The following is a 13,157-nucleotide window of genomic DNA, read 5'->3' as shown; positions in this document are numbered from 1 at the left end:
AGATATGATTTGTACAATGAAATCTAACAAGAGATCCAAACTACATTCATGAAAATACTGCTATTATAAAATGCATTCATCAAAAGATTTCTGTCCAGAAGTAAGCAGTTCGAACTGCAGGGTCATTTTGATTCAAATGTACTACTTACACTTGAAAACAAATTTTTTGTATCTGATAAAGTTTTAATTACGGATCAAAATGAGCCTGCATCATTTGAGTTTGACCCTCCTATTGGGTCATTGTAAATCCGAACGCAGTAGGAGTGTTCAGTGTTCTTTTTGCGCTTCGGTCATGGAATTTAAACAACGACGATCCTCGTTAGTTTTCGATACGAATCTTTCTTTTCCTTTGGCACGAACGGATTCTTTAGAGGATCCTCGTTTAATCTAAAATAAATAAAATGTACTTGTTGTTAATCTCTTCCCAATTACTCTATTTAAGTAAATGACAGAAGTGTATGTACCTGTACAAAGCTGGTGCCTCAGCACAATTCACATTATACCACCAATCGCAACCGAAATCCTTTTGATTGAAAAGAGTTCCATTGGTGCAGAGGAATGAGGCTCCTTGATGACCTTCCCGACCATCGTGACAAATATGATATGCCTGAAATTATAACATAAACTTAACTACGTACATACAGGGTGTTCGACAACAGGTGGGAGATTTTTTAAGGGGTGATTCTACGGATCAAAATAAGACGAAAATTAAGAATAACGAAATAGCGTTTGCGGCTTTGTTTTCTAGTAATTAATGTTTAAAAATTCGAGTAAAATGCGCCTGAAACCTGCAATTCGCCCTCACCGACGACTGAACGTCAGGTCAGCAGGGGTCGGTACAGTCAGAACCAAGAATCGAAGCCGAATGCTACAGTACCGAGAAACAGAATAGCACGAGGTAAGTTTCTACTTTCTGCTAGTACTTTCTGCTAAGTTTCTACTATGACTGTACCTTCCCCTGCTGACCTGACGTTCAGTCGTCGGTGCTGGGCAGACTGCAGGTTTTAGGCGCTTTTTACTCGAATTTTTAAACGTTAATTACTGAAAAACAAAGCCGCAATCGCTATTTCGTCTTATTTTGATCCCTAGAATCACCCCTTGACCCTTTCAATACGGCGAAAAAATCAGTTCGAGTGCGCCCGGTAATGACCGGGAACAGTTATTTCTCCTCCAGGTGATTATTACGATGAAATATCTTTTCTGCCTGAAAGGCTGAAGGTCTTAAACGACCCCATAACGACGCACCATCAACAACAATGATTTACAAGCTTTGTTGATGGGACATCATATGTCCCGTCCGGTGTGAAAGGGTTAAAAAATTTCCCACCTGTTGTCGAACGCCCTGTACATAACATTATTTCCTGGCAGACACCCTACGATCTTTACCCGTTAGTTACGGTATGCTTTCCATGATATGTTCCATACTTACGCAATTAATTGTAAATGAGATCAGAATGTAATGAATTACCTGGCAACCAGTTTCCACGTTTGCATACATTCCAGGCACGAATGGAACGTGTGCACAGGAAAAGCTTGTCGGAGGCACGGTATGATACAAAGGGAAATCTACCCCAGGGATACCAGGTATTTTACTAAAATCTTGTTCGTTTTTCGGCTTCTCGATGGCTTTCACGACGATCGGTCTATCGAATTTTGCAACTGGTCGAAAGTTTTGATAGTTTTGGTAGTCCCGGTAGTCGTTGTACGATTTATCATATTTAGCTACTGGCTGGTAATTTTGATAATCCTGCTGGTAGTCGTTGTAAGATTTATCATATTTAGTAACTGGCTGGTAATTGTGGTGGTCCTGCTGGTAGTCGTTGTAATTGTAATCGGCAACCACTATTCGATTCTAAACAGTTACAATAGATATGAATTCGCGTCAACTACCGTGAAAGCGTCTAAGCACGAAGCACTGACTATTTTGGATCAAAAACAATTGAACGTTCGAAGAATAATAACGATTACCTGAAGCGATGCTGTGTACCCTGTTACCAGAAGAACACCCAACACCGGTATAACAAAGCTGCAACTGTTCCTTGTCATGTCCGCACTGTACGTGATAATAAACGAAACTAATCCAGTTTTCAATCTGCCGTTCAGTTCCAGCTCTCCTGTTCAAAAGATTATGTCACAGCGACGGAGAGAAAGTCCTACCTGTAATAGCGCACAACTCGAACAAGGACTATTCTGATTTGATACGTGCAACGTTTAATTGCTACGTGAAATACTGTTTTATACAGGGTAGTCAACTCGACTGTTATAACACCCATAACTCTTTTCCTTCTGCAGTAAAGTAAAGCAAGGTATACATCAAATAAATTTCTTGATTTAATAGAAACGTATAGTTAAAATTTAACTCTTTTATTAAGGTCACTTCTGGTAGAAGCGATACGTTATTAAATAAAACCACTTTTAGTTAGAATGCTACAGTCTGCGATCGCCTGCAGCAGCGAAAGGGTTAATGCTATTCAAAACTATCCTTTCCCTTTTTTTTCGTTACTTTAGTATTTTTAAATAATATTAACATCGATAATGATCAAGGGTGAAGCGATATCTTATATTCGGAATGTTATCATTTCAGACGTGATTTTTCGATATTTTTATTACGAAAATAGTACAGCTACAAACAATTCTTTGAAACGGTCAATAGAGTTTAACATTGTTTGTTACCTTATTATATAAGAGCTTTTCTTTTGACAGAAGAATGTTCGTTGTTTTATAACGATGAAAAAAGAACGCTTGTAGGAACCAGAATATGTCATACACGTTGAGGCAAAACTTTTGAACTGTTTTATTAAGTAAAAAAAAATGATCATCTAGTATATACAATTAGTAAGTATAAATTAAGAATTATTCGACTCAGCACCGCAGCACATAACGTCTACAAACGACATTTACGTAGAATATTACGTTAAATTCTACTGGTTTACAGTAGAAAGTTGATTTTTTTTTTTTGTTAATCTACGTAGGTATATTTGTGCTAATAATGGAGCTTTGATTGAATTCAATCACTCATTTTGATTGACATTTACATTGAGAAAAATCTATCAATTTCTTTGCGTTTGTCAATCAACACGTTTGATTCGCGTTAACTGTACTCGAAGACAAATGTATGATATAAAAATGTAAAAAAAAAAAAGAGAAAGAGGAAAATGTAAGTTGAAGTGTATGAAGAATTATCGATATTGCATCTAGATATTAAACCATTGTTATATTTTAATATTTAATGGTTTTTTAAATATTTTTCAACGCGTAAATAATGTATTATTTCACGTGCTTCATCTTTCAATCCAACATTAATATACTATTAATGTCACATTCGTGGTATTAATAATTCCAATATTTCATTAATTAATTCATCGACACCTTTGAATGCCAGCATAGAATATGGAATCAGATATGAAAGATAAACTGCAGAGTATCGTATTTCGATTACATTATTACATACTGCATTACTCTGTACATGTAACCCTCCTATAACACTATAAAGTTATTAAAAATCTGTAGAACTGTTCGCCAAAGGAAATGAAATAATATTTTTCTCTCGTTTAACAGAGTACGAATTTTCGTGTTATAGAAGAGTTATTAGTACCCAATGCAATGGCGACAATCAAACCGTCTAAATCGAATTACTCTTGATGCTTAAGGGCAGGTTGTCGTGTACCGAAAGAAGGTTCGATAGGTAGCAAGTAGGTAACTTTTTCACTGGCATTACTCTCCTTCTCGTCCTGTTTCACGATGGACTTGTTTTTTCTGACAAGTTTATGCGGACGTTGTATTACCTCCTCGTAAGTTATGTACTCGGGTCTGGAAACAGGAGCCTTCTTGGTGTAATAACCCGAGGACGTGTTCTCGATAGCATATATCTGTTGAACAGGTTTCGCAGGAGGTGGTACCGGAGTGACGGTGTATCCCTGATTGATCAGTGCCGAAATATCATCCTCGGTTAAGGTACGTCCCTTGGCTGCGGCCGTTTGTAGTATAGCGTGACCGCTCGGTCGCTCCGACTCGATCACCTCTTCTATAGTTATAGATTTGATGGGCGACTTCTTCAGCAAACCCGATTCGGAAACATAAACAGACGAAGGCGAGGGAGGAATCTTTAATTTGTGCGTTTGACGGGGTTGGGTGATGACAGATTCCGCTTGGGTGTCGTCCGGCTTCGGCACGGACCTAGGGACATGCGAGGAACCCGATGCCTGGTACTTCTGCAACTGTTCGTTGGTGAAATAACTGTTGAGCAAAGGAAGCGGAGTGGTCGTCGATAGAGTGTAATGATACAAAGGTGATTCCGCGTCGACTTTCTTTCCTTGAACTTGCCCTTTCGAGATCGCCAGAATCTCGTTGTTAACCTGGCCACGAGCTTGCTGTTGCGACTTGTAGAGGGCCTCGGCTTGCGCCTGCGCAATCTCTTGTGCGCGCATTAAATTCTTCTCAAAGTTCAGCGCGTAATTATGAACCTGTTCCTGTATCTTCAGATGAACTTGTTGCTGAGCCTCCAGTTTCTTGATAGCATCAGCGTGAGCCTTGAACTCAGCAGCTTGTTGCTGTTTTCTCGCTTCGGCTGTCTCCGTGGCTGCTTGCGCCTTCAGCTTCGCCCTGTAGGCAGTCTCTGCACCCTTCGGGCTGAGCTGATCCTGTAAATGGTAACGTCCAGCGTTGCTCACTTGGGCACCCTGTTGAATCTGTTCCAATGCAGACTGTTGCCTGAAACGTTCGTTAGTGATCCTCATGTGTTCCAAGGCATCTTGCCTGTGCTTTTTGTAAGCTGCCTGGGCAATCTTTTGAAACGCAACCGCGTCGGCTTGAGCCTGGGCTTGAGCTTGAGCCTGAGCCTGTTCGAGGCCTCTTAAATGTGCCTCGTCTTCGATGTAATCGTACTGCGGAGCCGGGTTGTAAGCTTTCGCTTGTTGAACCGGTTGATATTGTACAGGTTCTTCGACGGATTGATACGATGCCACTGCCTGCTGGGGTTGTTGATAACGAGGAGGAGATGTCTCGATATGATACTGTTCGGACAGCTGAGGCGCCGCTGCTGGCTTCGCATACTGAACTGGATAACTGACCAACTGTTGAGTGAAAGAGGAAGTGCTACCTTTAGGCTGGGTCGGGATCAACTTGAATTCTTCCGCTTGATTTGCAGAGACCAATTGTAATAATTCTTGCTCGAAAGTACCCAGTTTCGGTTGGGATGCGGGTTGATAAGCCGGAGGATTCGAACCTAAACGAGCAGTGCGAATAGCATCCGCACGATTTTGCGCTTCGACCTGAGCTTGAATCTCTGCGTTCACTTCGGCTTGCGCCAGAGCCTGAGGATGAAGTTGAGGACGAGGTCTGGGCGGGACGACCGTTGGCTTCCGGTAGTTGTAATAAGCTTGTTGCAACGCTTGTTGTTGTTTCGCGTATGCTGGCTGCGGATTGCGTTGCGGTGGCACCGCTTGAGCTTGTTCTGGTGCGTATTGTTGTATCACTGACAGATATTCTTGTGGTATCTAATAAAAAAAAAAAAAAAAAACAATAGAATAGATCATTCAATTAGATTTTCTTTCGCTGATATTTTGTGAATATTTTGTTGCAGTTAACGACATCCGCGAAAGGTGCCGTGTGGCAGTGGCTTAAGGCAGCAATGCTGTCTTGAACTGGTTCGTTCGGTTTCTCAAATATCATGTTCCTGTTCCGATGTTCGTCTCTGTTTCTCAGAGTGCATTCATCGCGTAGTATAATAGGAGTCGATGACCCATAAATGAAGACAAAGATTCATTCAATATGACTTATCACGTTAACGGTACACAAGGACGTGGACACCATATAGAGAATGTATCTTACCACCCGCGAGCTTCGTAGACGGATATATTCTCGATCGTTGGGTGTGGTATTACCGGTTTTGTCTGGTCGGACCGATTAGAAGGTAAAAGTTATGCAACAGAGCATGATCGCGTTTAACACGACGGAACGATCATGAACGGGTGTAGGTGTTGAGGAGATTTAAAACCCCTTCAGGATATTATGGATCAATGATTCATTCGACTATTTTTATGCGAACTCTTACTTATTCTTAGAACAGGACACTTTTAAATTCTTCTCTATCTACACCTTTTTTTGAAACGTTCGATGCGTTACATAATACCGGATACCAGATGGAATTGTATTCGTCATGGAGAAATTCTCTGATCAACTTTTCAAAAACGATTCATTTTCATTAGAATAATAATAATATATAGCGGAAAATCTAAGTTGGAGTTATTTGAAATGATCATTTCTATTGTATAATAATTTTAATATTTCGTCGTACTTTTGAAAAGAGGATTTAGATTTTACGCATTCTTGTGCTCTGGAATTTACTTCCTCTCACTTTCCAGAGGTTCAAATACTCCAACATAAATACGAGTATGCATGAGAAAATAACGCTTACATTTTACTCTTTTCAAGATGTAGTATCGTTTCTCTTATTAAGAGTAGACGAATATCGTTTATGTATGTTTCAGAGAAAACTTAATATTTCGAGTTCATATTGAAAACGGAATGATGGGATTGACAGTGGCAATCTTAAGTAACGACGTTAATTGAAATGAACCTATTGCAATTGTTGTTGCAACACAATATCTAGATCAACAAGGCGAGCCCTCCGTTCTACTAGGTAAGAAAAATGTACAGTTCTCTTAGCTATTACACACTAGACTGCTACGTTAATCGGTGATAGGTGGTCAATAGTCACGGTTGACTAAAGACAATGTTATTGCCTGTTCCTAGGGCGTTTACCTTTCTTTTCTTAAATATTAAATAAATAAATCGACAATTCATTAAATGATTCTTAACACACCCTTTGAATCTAACGAAACTGTTATACCTACATGAAACATATGTAACGATACGAAAGTAAGTTTCTCATTTTATTAAAAATTTTAGAGTCCAAGGTCATAGTTATTATGCACGTCTGAATGCACATTCGTGTCAACTGTTACATGCAGGAGAAAGAAATATGGATACGATCATGTTAGATAAACAATTTTTCTACATTTTCACCCCTTTTGAAGCTACTTTCAAACTTCTTCTGTACATGCAAACTGAATTATTAATAATTTTTCTTACCTCTTGAGTTCCATCAGCAGATTGGAGAACGTATTGATTAGGTGATGCCCCATAGTCGTTACTGGCTGTGAGCGGAGATCTCTTCACAGGCTCCTTAACGTCGATTTCCAACATGACAATGTCGTCTGCATTTTGAGAAGGTGTTTTCTCAGCTACGCTAGGATTCGTCTCTTGCCCAACGGAAATCGCTAAAAGACCTATCAAAGAAGAAAAATGTCAGATATGTAAAATAATTTCATCTATTTGTAATTGGATCGGTAAGAATAGCGTAACACACGAATTTGCAAATGACTTTTATGTCGTTCTGGCTGACTGAGAGTGTGCAGTCTAAAAGGCGGAAGGGAGTTGAGAAAGCAGACCGACGCGACGCAGAGAAAGTTACGCGCTCTTGAGAAACTTTTCCCACGAGATTCGCTTTCGATGTTTTTAATAAAACCTTTCATTATACATAACCGAGATAAACGCACGACAAAGGCAACCTATGGAATAATAAAATATTTCTCTACAGTATCATTTTAAAAGTAGCCGCTAAATAAGATTGTACGAATACATATTATGCTCATTCATGATTTAAACCGGAAGACTTTCTCGCAGATCTTTCATAAAGAGAAAATTTATTCTGAAAGTATAATAAACTCAGCTGATCGAAATCATTTTTAACTGAAATTCCGTTAATATTGTACCTTTTTTTCATTTATTAAGTGATTTAAAAAAAAATGATATAATTATTATTAATGAAATATTACACTCAAGAAATATAGATAATAACATAAATATTAATTGAAATTCTCCTTCGTATAAACGTTTGTCTGCAAGTGGTGGGGGGAGGTCACAGCGCCCCTTATATATCCCTTCCCTCTTTGCTTCACTGTCATTCTCCTCGAGGATGCCTACGGTAAGGGGCGAGAGCGCGAGACATCGCCATATATAAATAATATAAATCATCTTTTCCCGTTTAATAAATAATATCGAGATGAAGAAAAGCTATGAGAAATTCTAAAATCTGTACCCCGTTATTTTCCTGTACCACAATTATTTCACAGAAAGTTGTGAACAAGCCCAAAGATGAACAATCATAAAGAGTTTCTACACTGTGAGAAAAGATTGCCAAACGATTTCTATACCGCGTGTTTACTTAACGCGTTTTCCTCTTTAGAAAATCTCGGTTTAAGCTGGCAAAGAAAAAGGAAACTTGAGCACTGGATCTCCTTTTCCTTTGTTGTTACCTTCGCAAGAAATTACGCGGATACAAGCAATTTGCTCGCGTTGAGTAATAAGCTGTGGGTCTTCAGCTGAAAGACAGTTAAGTAACAACCTCCGGTTAACAAATCTTATTTAATTAAAGCCTTATACTTCCATGTTACCACCTACGTGCAGAATTTTTTTTAATGATTTCTACCGATTACCTATACACTTTCAATCTTTTAATTACTCGACTACCGTAGTAGTAGAAATTAAAGAGGACAGCAATGAGAAGGAATAATTAATGCTGCATTTCGATCATTTCATTTCAATCTGATTAACATTCGAATCTATTAAACGCAATAGCTGAGTGATTTTGAAAGATCCGCTTCTCGAATTTCACCAATTGACCTTTTGAACCACGCTTGCCGTTTCTTCCGTAATGATCAGTTCCATCGATACCGATTTCTGCGTACAAATTATCTTGCAACTTTTGAAACGCTGTTATTTTCTTTAATCATACGAGTTATCCCCTGCGTAAGCATTCATTAAATATTTCCCTTCTGATCGAATTTATCCTTTTTCTTCTCTTTATCTCTTCATCTCTTAAATAGCACTATTTACATAATTATTACTTTTCGACTGTATCGGCAAGTGATACAAATTCATTTTACAGACTGTTTGTTTAAATACGTTAAGTAATCAACTTTTTAGATTAACAGAAGAAAATGGTAAATTAATCCGGTTACAATGATCGAAGAATGTTTCATAACTTTGTTATATAGAACAACAAAAGTATGAATAAGCAATGTCTCGTTACAAAGAGTGAATTTTAAAAGGTATTATTCTGTGAAATATTTCTAGGACACGGCCTTGCTCGAACAAAGAATTGTTCCCAAGTTTTTTCCACTCTCTGGGTAAATGAAAGGGACTTCCACTTTTCTTGTATAAGTTCCTTACTCGTTACGATTATTATCGTTATTTCTAAAGAAACGAGAGATTGCTTTTCAGATACTTTACCTGTATTAGAATTATTCTCTACAATCATTGGAAATGTACGGTTCGAAATTAATATCTGAAAGCAGATGGGAATAAAAATCTTACGCAAAATCTGGTAAAACTTTTCACCGGAAACCGATGCAATCGGACAATGACTCGTAAGATCGATGATAACTGTCGATCCACAATGACTTCCACATCCTTGATTCTCATTATCATGTCTAATTGAAGCTCAGAATCGAGTTACAATCAACATAAACATCGTGGCTCTTTCAAAATACGAATTAATAAGAAATCGCCAAGGACGAGGTTGTGATTTCTCTCGGAATGAAAGTGCATTTTTATTACACGAATTTTATAGTGAAACGATTTCTATATACGATCGTAGTGAATGCATTAATTTAATTGTAAAATAATGCATGGACAGAGATCCAGAAATCTTTCTGGAAGAATTAAGAATTCAAAATTATATCAAAGTTATAAATACCGGTATTACAACGTACAATATTCTTTTAGTTCACAATTCTAAAGAAAATAGAAAGTGGAATGTCAATGTCTACTTTTTTCTTCTTATTCAATGTATCATTAAGCGTTATTCTATTCACAATTGTTCACGATCAAGTGAAGAAATGAAATGAAAAAATGAAAGTAAGACATGGTAGCAGGTTCGATTTTATTTCAATTAAATTCAATTCATTATGCTAATTTATAAATTGATACATTTCAATCTACGAACTCTGTTATCCTAGAATATTCACATTCGTTATAACATTGCATTGGAAAATTAGCGACTGTTTCTCAGAATAGATCCGTAATCCCAACAAAATTGGATAAGAAAAAAAAAAATGATGTTAATAGAATTTACATTACACGCCTGAGAAGATTTGAGTCTAGTATTTTTCACACACGCTGAAGATCATTATTCACTAATTAGGTTCACACGCGTAACAATATCGTCTTCTCTTTCAGATCATTCCCATAACAGATTTCACTAATGTCAAGTGTGATTATTACGTTACGATAAGCAGAGAAAGTGATACAATTGTTCAATAATCGGTATTGTATTATTACGATAATACTGATTTAGATGATCTAAGGTATTCGCATAAAAAAGAATCCAAGTCAAGGTTGGAAATTAAAATACATGAATCAATTGTATTAATACAAGTGAAACGAGAGAAGCGTTAATTATTAAATTCGTTCGAGTCTGAATTTTTGTCTGGCACAAAGTTCATAGAAAATATTGAAATTTCGCGACGACAGTTATACGCGGGACACCCCGTATATTTGTATAAACTGACACGCGAAAGTGAAGCAAGTTGTCCAGAAAGTAAGTTTCTAATGCGAATGCAATGCCCGCACGCACCAGTTTATCCGACGAATCAAGGAAAGTCGTGCTGCCTGTTCTTCATTTTAAAGAACGGTACATGTTGACATAGTCCAATGCAATGTTCTCGAATACCTATTTCACTTAATTTATAACACTTTCAAAAAAAAAAAGAAAAAAAAAAAGGAGGGTTCCAACATAGGAAGGGAAGTGTAGATCATCACTGAAGACACAGCTGGTATTAAATTTCAAATAAACAAATAAATAGGCACGTATATTGTTGCGTCAGACTGCGAAGTGTATCAAACTGAATATTTTCCCACACTCGTAAATAAGAACAAAGATGTTGCAATAACGTGTATTCTTGATCTTCTGGGTCATCTGACACATTCCTGTATTAGTAATAAATTCACACAAGTCGATTTCGTAGCACGTACAGAAAGAGGGATAAAAAAACTGTTGAATGGTAATTGTTATTAACGACAGTGAAGAAAAATCCTAAATCTGAAAATTAATTGATGGAATCTTTAGTTTTTTGCATCATTAGTCTTCTTTTTATCTATTCTGTCAGATGTCAATTAAAATGAAATGCTCAAAGTTGATTTTAATGATAATCTCCTGCCGAGATAAAACTTGCAAAATGTGTCCTTTGAAGTGTTAATATAATTAGAGTTCCAGTTTAACTACACCCGACAATTTCCACTGTGGTGTTAACACGAATTAAAATAAACACCAAAATACGCATCCTTTTATTAAAATGAAAATAAAAAAAAAAAAAAAGAAGGAAGAGGGTAATGAAGTACACTTACCTGCGAGGATAAGCAGCCGCATGGTGAACAAATGAGTGACGAAGCGCTGAGTGAATGTTCAGTGGAAATGGTTTCCAAGTGGCTTTATAGATGAAGGGGAAAGGCCGCGCCCGGCAGATCAGGTGGGGTTGTTAACCACTTTTCCACGGAGAACTGTTTCCAAGTGTCTACTACTATCGTGGATACACGAACTGCAGGAAACAAAGACATTAATATACATTTGAATTTTACGGACCTCATTATCAACCAACGACCTCACACTTCTTTTAACATTATCCCAAATAAATTTGCACGGTTGTTTTTCATTCCGTACCGTTCAAAAAATACCATTTGCCCAAAGTGAAATGCAATTAGCAATTAGAGTATTTGCGGTAATTGCATAGAGTAGGGTACACTTCAGTGATTTCAGTGATCTTGACATATGTTATAGATTATAGAGGTCAATGTCCTGAGTAATTTCACGTGTATAACCGCCGCTCACTTTTAGTTTAAAAGATATAGAAGAAAATAAAAGAATCGTGCCAGGCCAGCAACGTAACCCCCGATGTATGATCCCACGCTTCGCAACCCCAAATGCAAAGAGGGTCGACGTTTCCCAGGCGCCTCCGAGCGGCGCGCTTCTTTACGCAAAGTTATTTCAAGAAAATCACCCTATAGCTGAATGTTAAGAAGTAGTTTATGGATGAGCGTGCAACGTAATATCATTTTACATGACTTTCTATATAATCGTTGACTTTCGGAACGAAATGAAGTAAACAATTCTTATAGGTATTTTCCTAGAGGAAAAATACAAAATTCCAATGTTCAATGTCTCAAAATACAGTGAAAAATCGGTAAGAAAACCGGCGTGGCATACACAGACTAGTTCCGGCTTCCTAACTGGTACATTCACTTTATTAAAATAGGTCGTCGTAAATACATTTCACCGAGTATACGACAAGAAATTTGACCATTACCCAGTGAAAATTAAAAACTTTTTGGAATAGATTTTCAGCAATACTTGTTACCGAGTTTTCAAACATATTTGTATATACGTATTGTAATGTTTCTAATGAAATAGGATTACTCAGAGCACGAAAAACAGCAGCCCGAGTGAATTGCATAATTCAACGATTATTTAAAGGTGGCCGTTTTAAGACCATTATTAATAAGTGTAATTTTACTTAATATCCCTTAGAAACAGATTCAAATTAAATCTGTAGCATTCTATGCAAGTAAATGAAAGATTTTACATTTCCCTAGTTAGATATATCCTCACCGCTCTACAATATGACCTTAACACGTTGATTCCCACAGTAGAAACAATCATGCCTAGTACGGCACACGATAATATGGACGATTAAGAAGATAATCAAAGTCACTATGACTTTTTACAAATAAATCTTCGATTAATGAAAAGGCACCGATTTAATTTCTACATCTAATTTACACAAGGATGTAATTGATACTAAAAGGTAGTTGCTCGAGAGGACAACAGAACATTCTATCATCTACTTAGGTGAACGCCAGACGGTGAATGTAAGAATTTCGAGAGCAAACCACCGGGTCAGTACGAACTAGACCACCGCTTGAAAATATGATTGAACTACAGAATACAATCGGGTAAACCAAATCAATTGCTGCAGTAAGAAAAAAAAAAAAGATTTATAACAATTATTAGATATATTAAGAACAAAGCTATATAACTTTGTTCAATTAAATTTAAAGTATTTCATATAATTATTATTCAACCTTTGCTCTTGAATGTA

General features: G+C 37.2%; 2 protein-coding genes across 2 annotated transcripts; both read right to left on the bottom strand.

The window, feature by feature from the left end:
- Window positions 1-31: 31 nt before the first annotated feature.
- On the bottom strand, window positions 32-2,712 carry LOC114878614. Its single transcript, XM_029192633.2, has 4 exons — window positions 1,969-2,712; window positions 1,469-1,852; window positions 465-607; window positions 32-387 (listed from the first exon to the last, which is right to left on the bottom strand). Exons 1-4 carry the CDS (start codon window positions 2,044-2,046, stop codon window positions 300-302), a joined length of 693 nt encoding a protein of 230 aa, XP_029048466.1. The 5' UTR covers window positions 2,047-2,712; the 3' UTR covers window positions 32-299.
- Window positions 2,713-3,344: 632 nt separating this feature from the next.
- LOC114878613 (uncharacterized abhydrolase domain-containing protein DDB_G0269086-like) lies at window positions 3,345-11,592 on the bottom strand. Its single transcript, XM_029192632.2, has 3 exons — window positions 11,410-11,592; window positions 7,093-7,289; window positions 3,345-5,495 (listed from the first exon to the last, which is right to left on the bottom strand). Exons 1-3 carry the CDS (start codon window positions 11,429-11,431, stop codon window positions 3,633-3,635), a joined length of 2,082 nt encoding a protein of 693 aa, XP_029048465.1. The 5' UTR covers window positions 11,432-11,592; the 3' UTR covers window positions 3,345-3,632.
- Between the last annotated feature and the right edge of the window lie 1,565 nt (window positions 11,593-13,157).

The sequence above is a fragment of the Osmia bicornis genome, chromosome 11, assembly GCF_907164935.1.
Source record: "Osmia bicornis bicornis chromosome 11, iOsmBic2.1, whole genome shotgun sequence".
NCBI classification, from domain to species: domain Eukaryota; kingdom Metazoa; phylum Arthropoda; class Insecta; order Hymenoptera; family Megachilidae; genus Osmia; species Osmia bicornis.
This window is presented reverse-complemented; position numbering and strand designations above follow the sequence as displayed.

Coding starts and splice junctions, on each gene's coding strand:
- LOC114878614 (XM_029192633.2), bottom strand. CDS start 2,046: ATGACAAGGAACAGTTGCAGCTTTGTTATACCGGTGTTGGGTGTTCTT. Junction 608..1,468: donor ACGTGGAAACTGGTTGCCAG/GTAATTCATTAC, acceptor TTATAATTTCAG/GCATATCATATTTGTCACGA. Junction 388..464: donor GAGGCACCAGCTTTGTACAG/GTACATACACTT, acceptor TATTTATTTTAG/ATTAAACGAGGATCCTCTAA.
- LOC114878613 (XM_029192632.2), bottom strand. CDS start 11,431: ATGCGGCTGCTTATCCTCGCAG. Junction 7,290..11,409: donor GCGGCTGCTTATCCTCGCAG/GTAAGTGTACTT, acceptor CTTCTTTGATAG/GTCTTTTAGCGATTTCCGTT. Junction 5,496..7,092: donor CTGCTGATGGAACTCAAGAG/GTAAGAAAAATT, acceptor TTTTTTTATTAG/ATACCACAAGAATATCTGTC.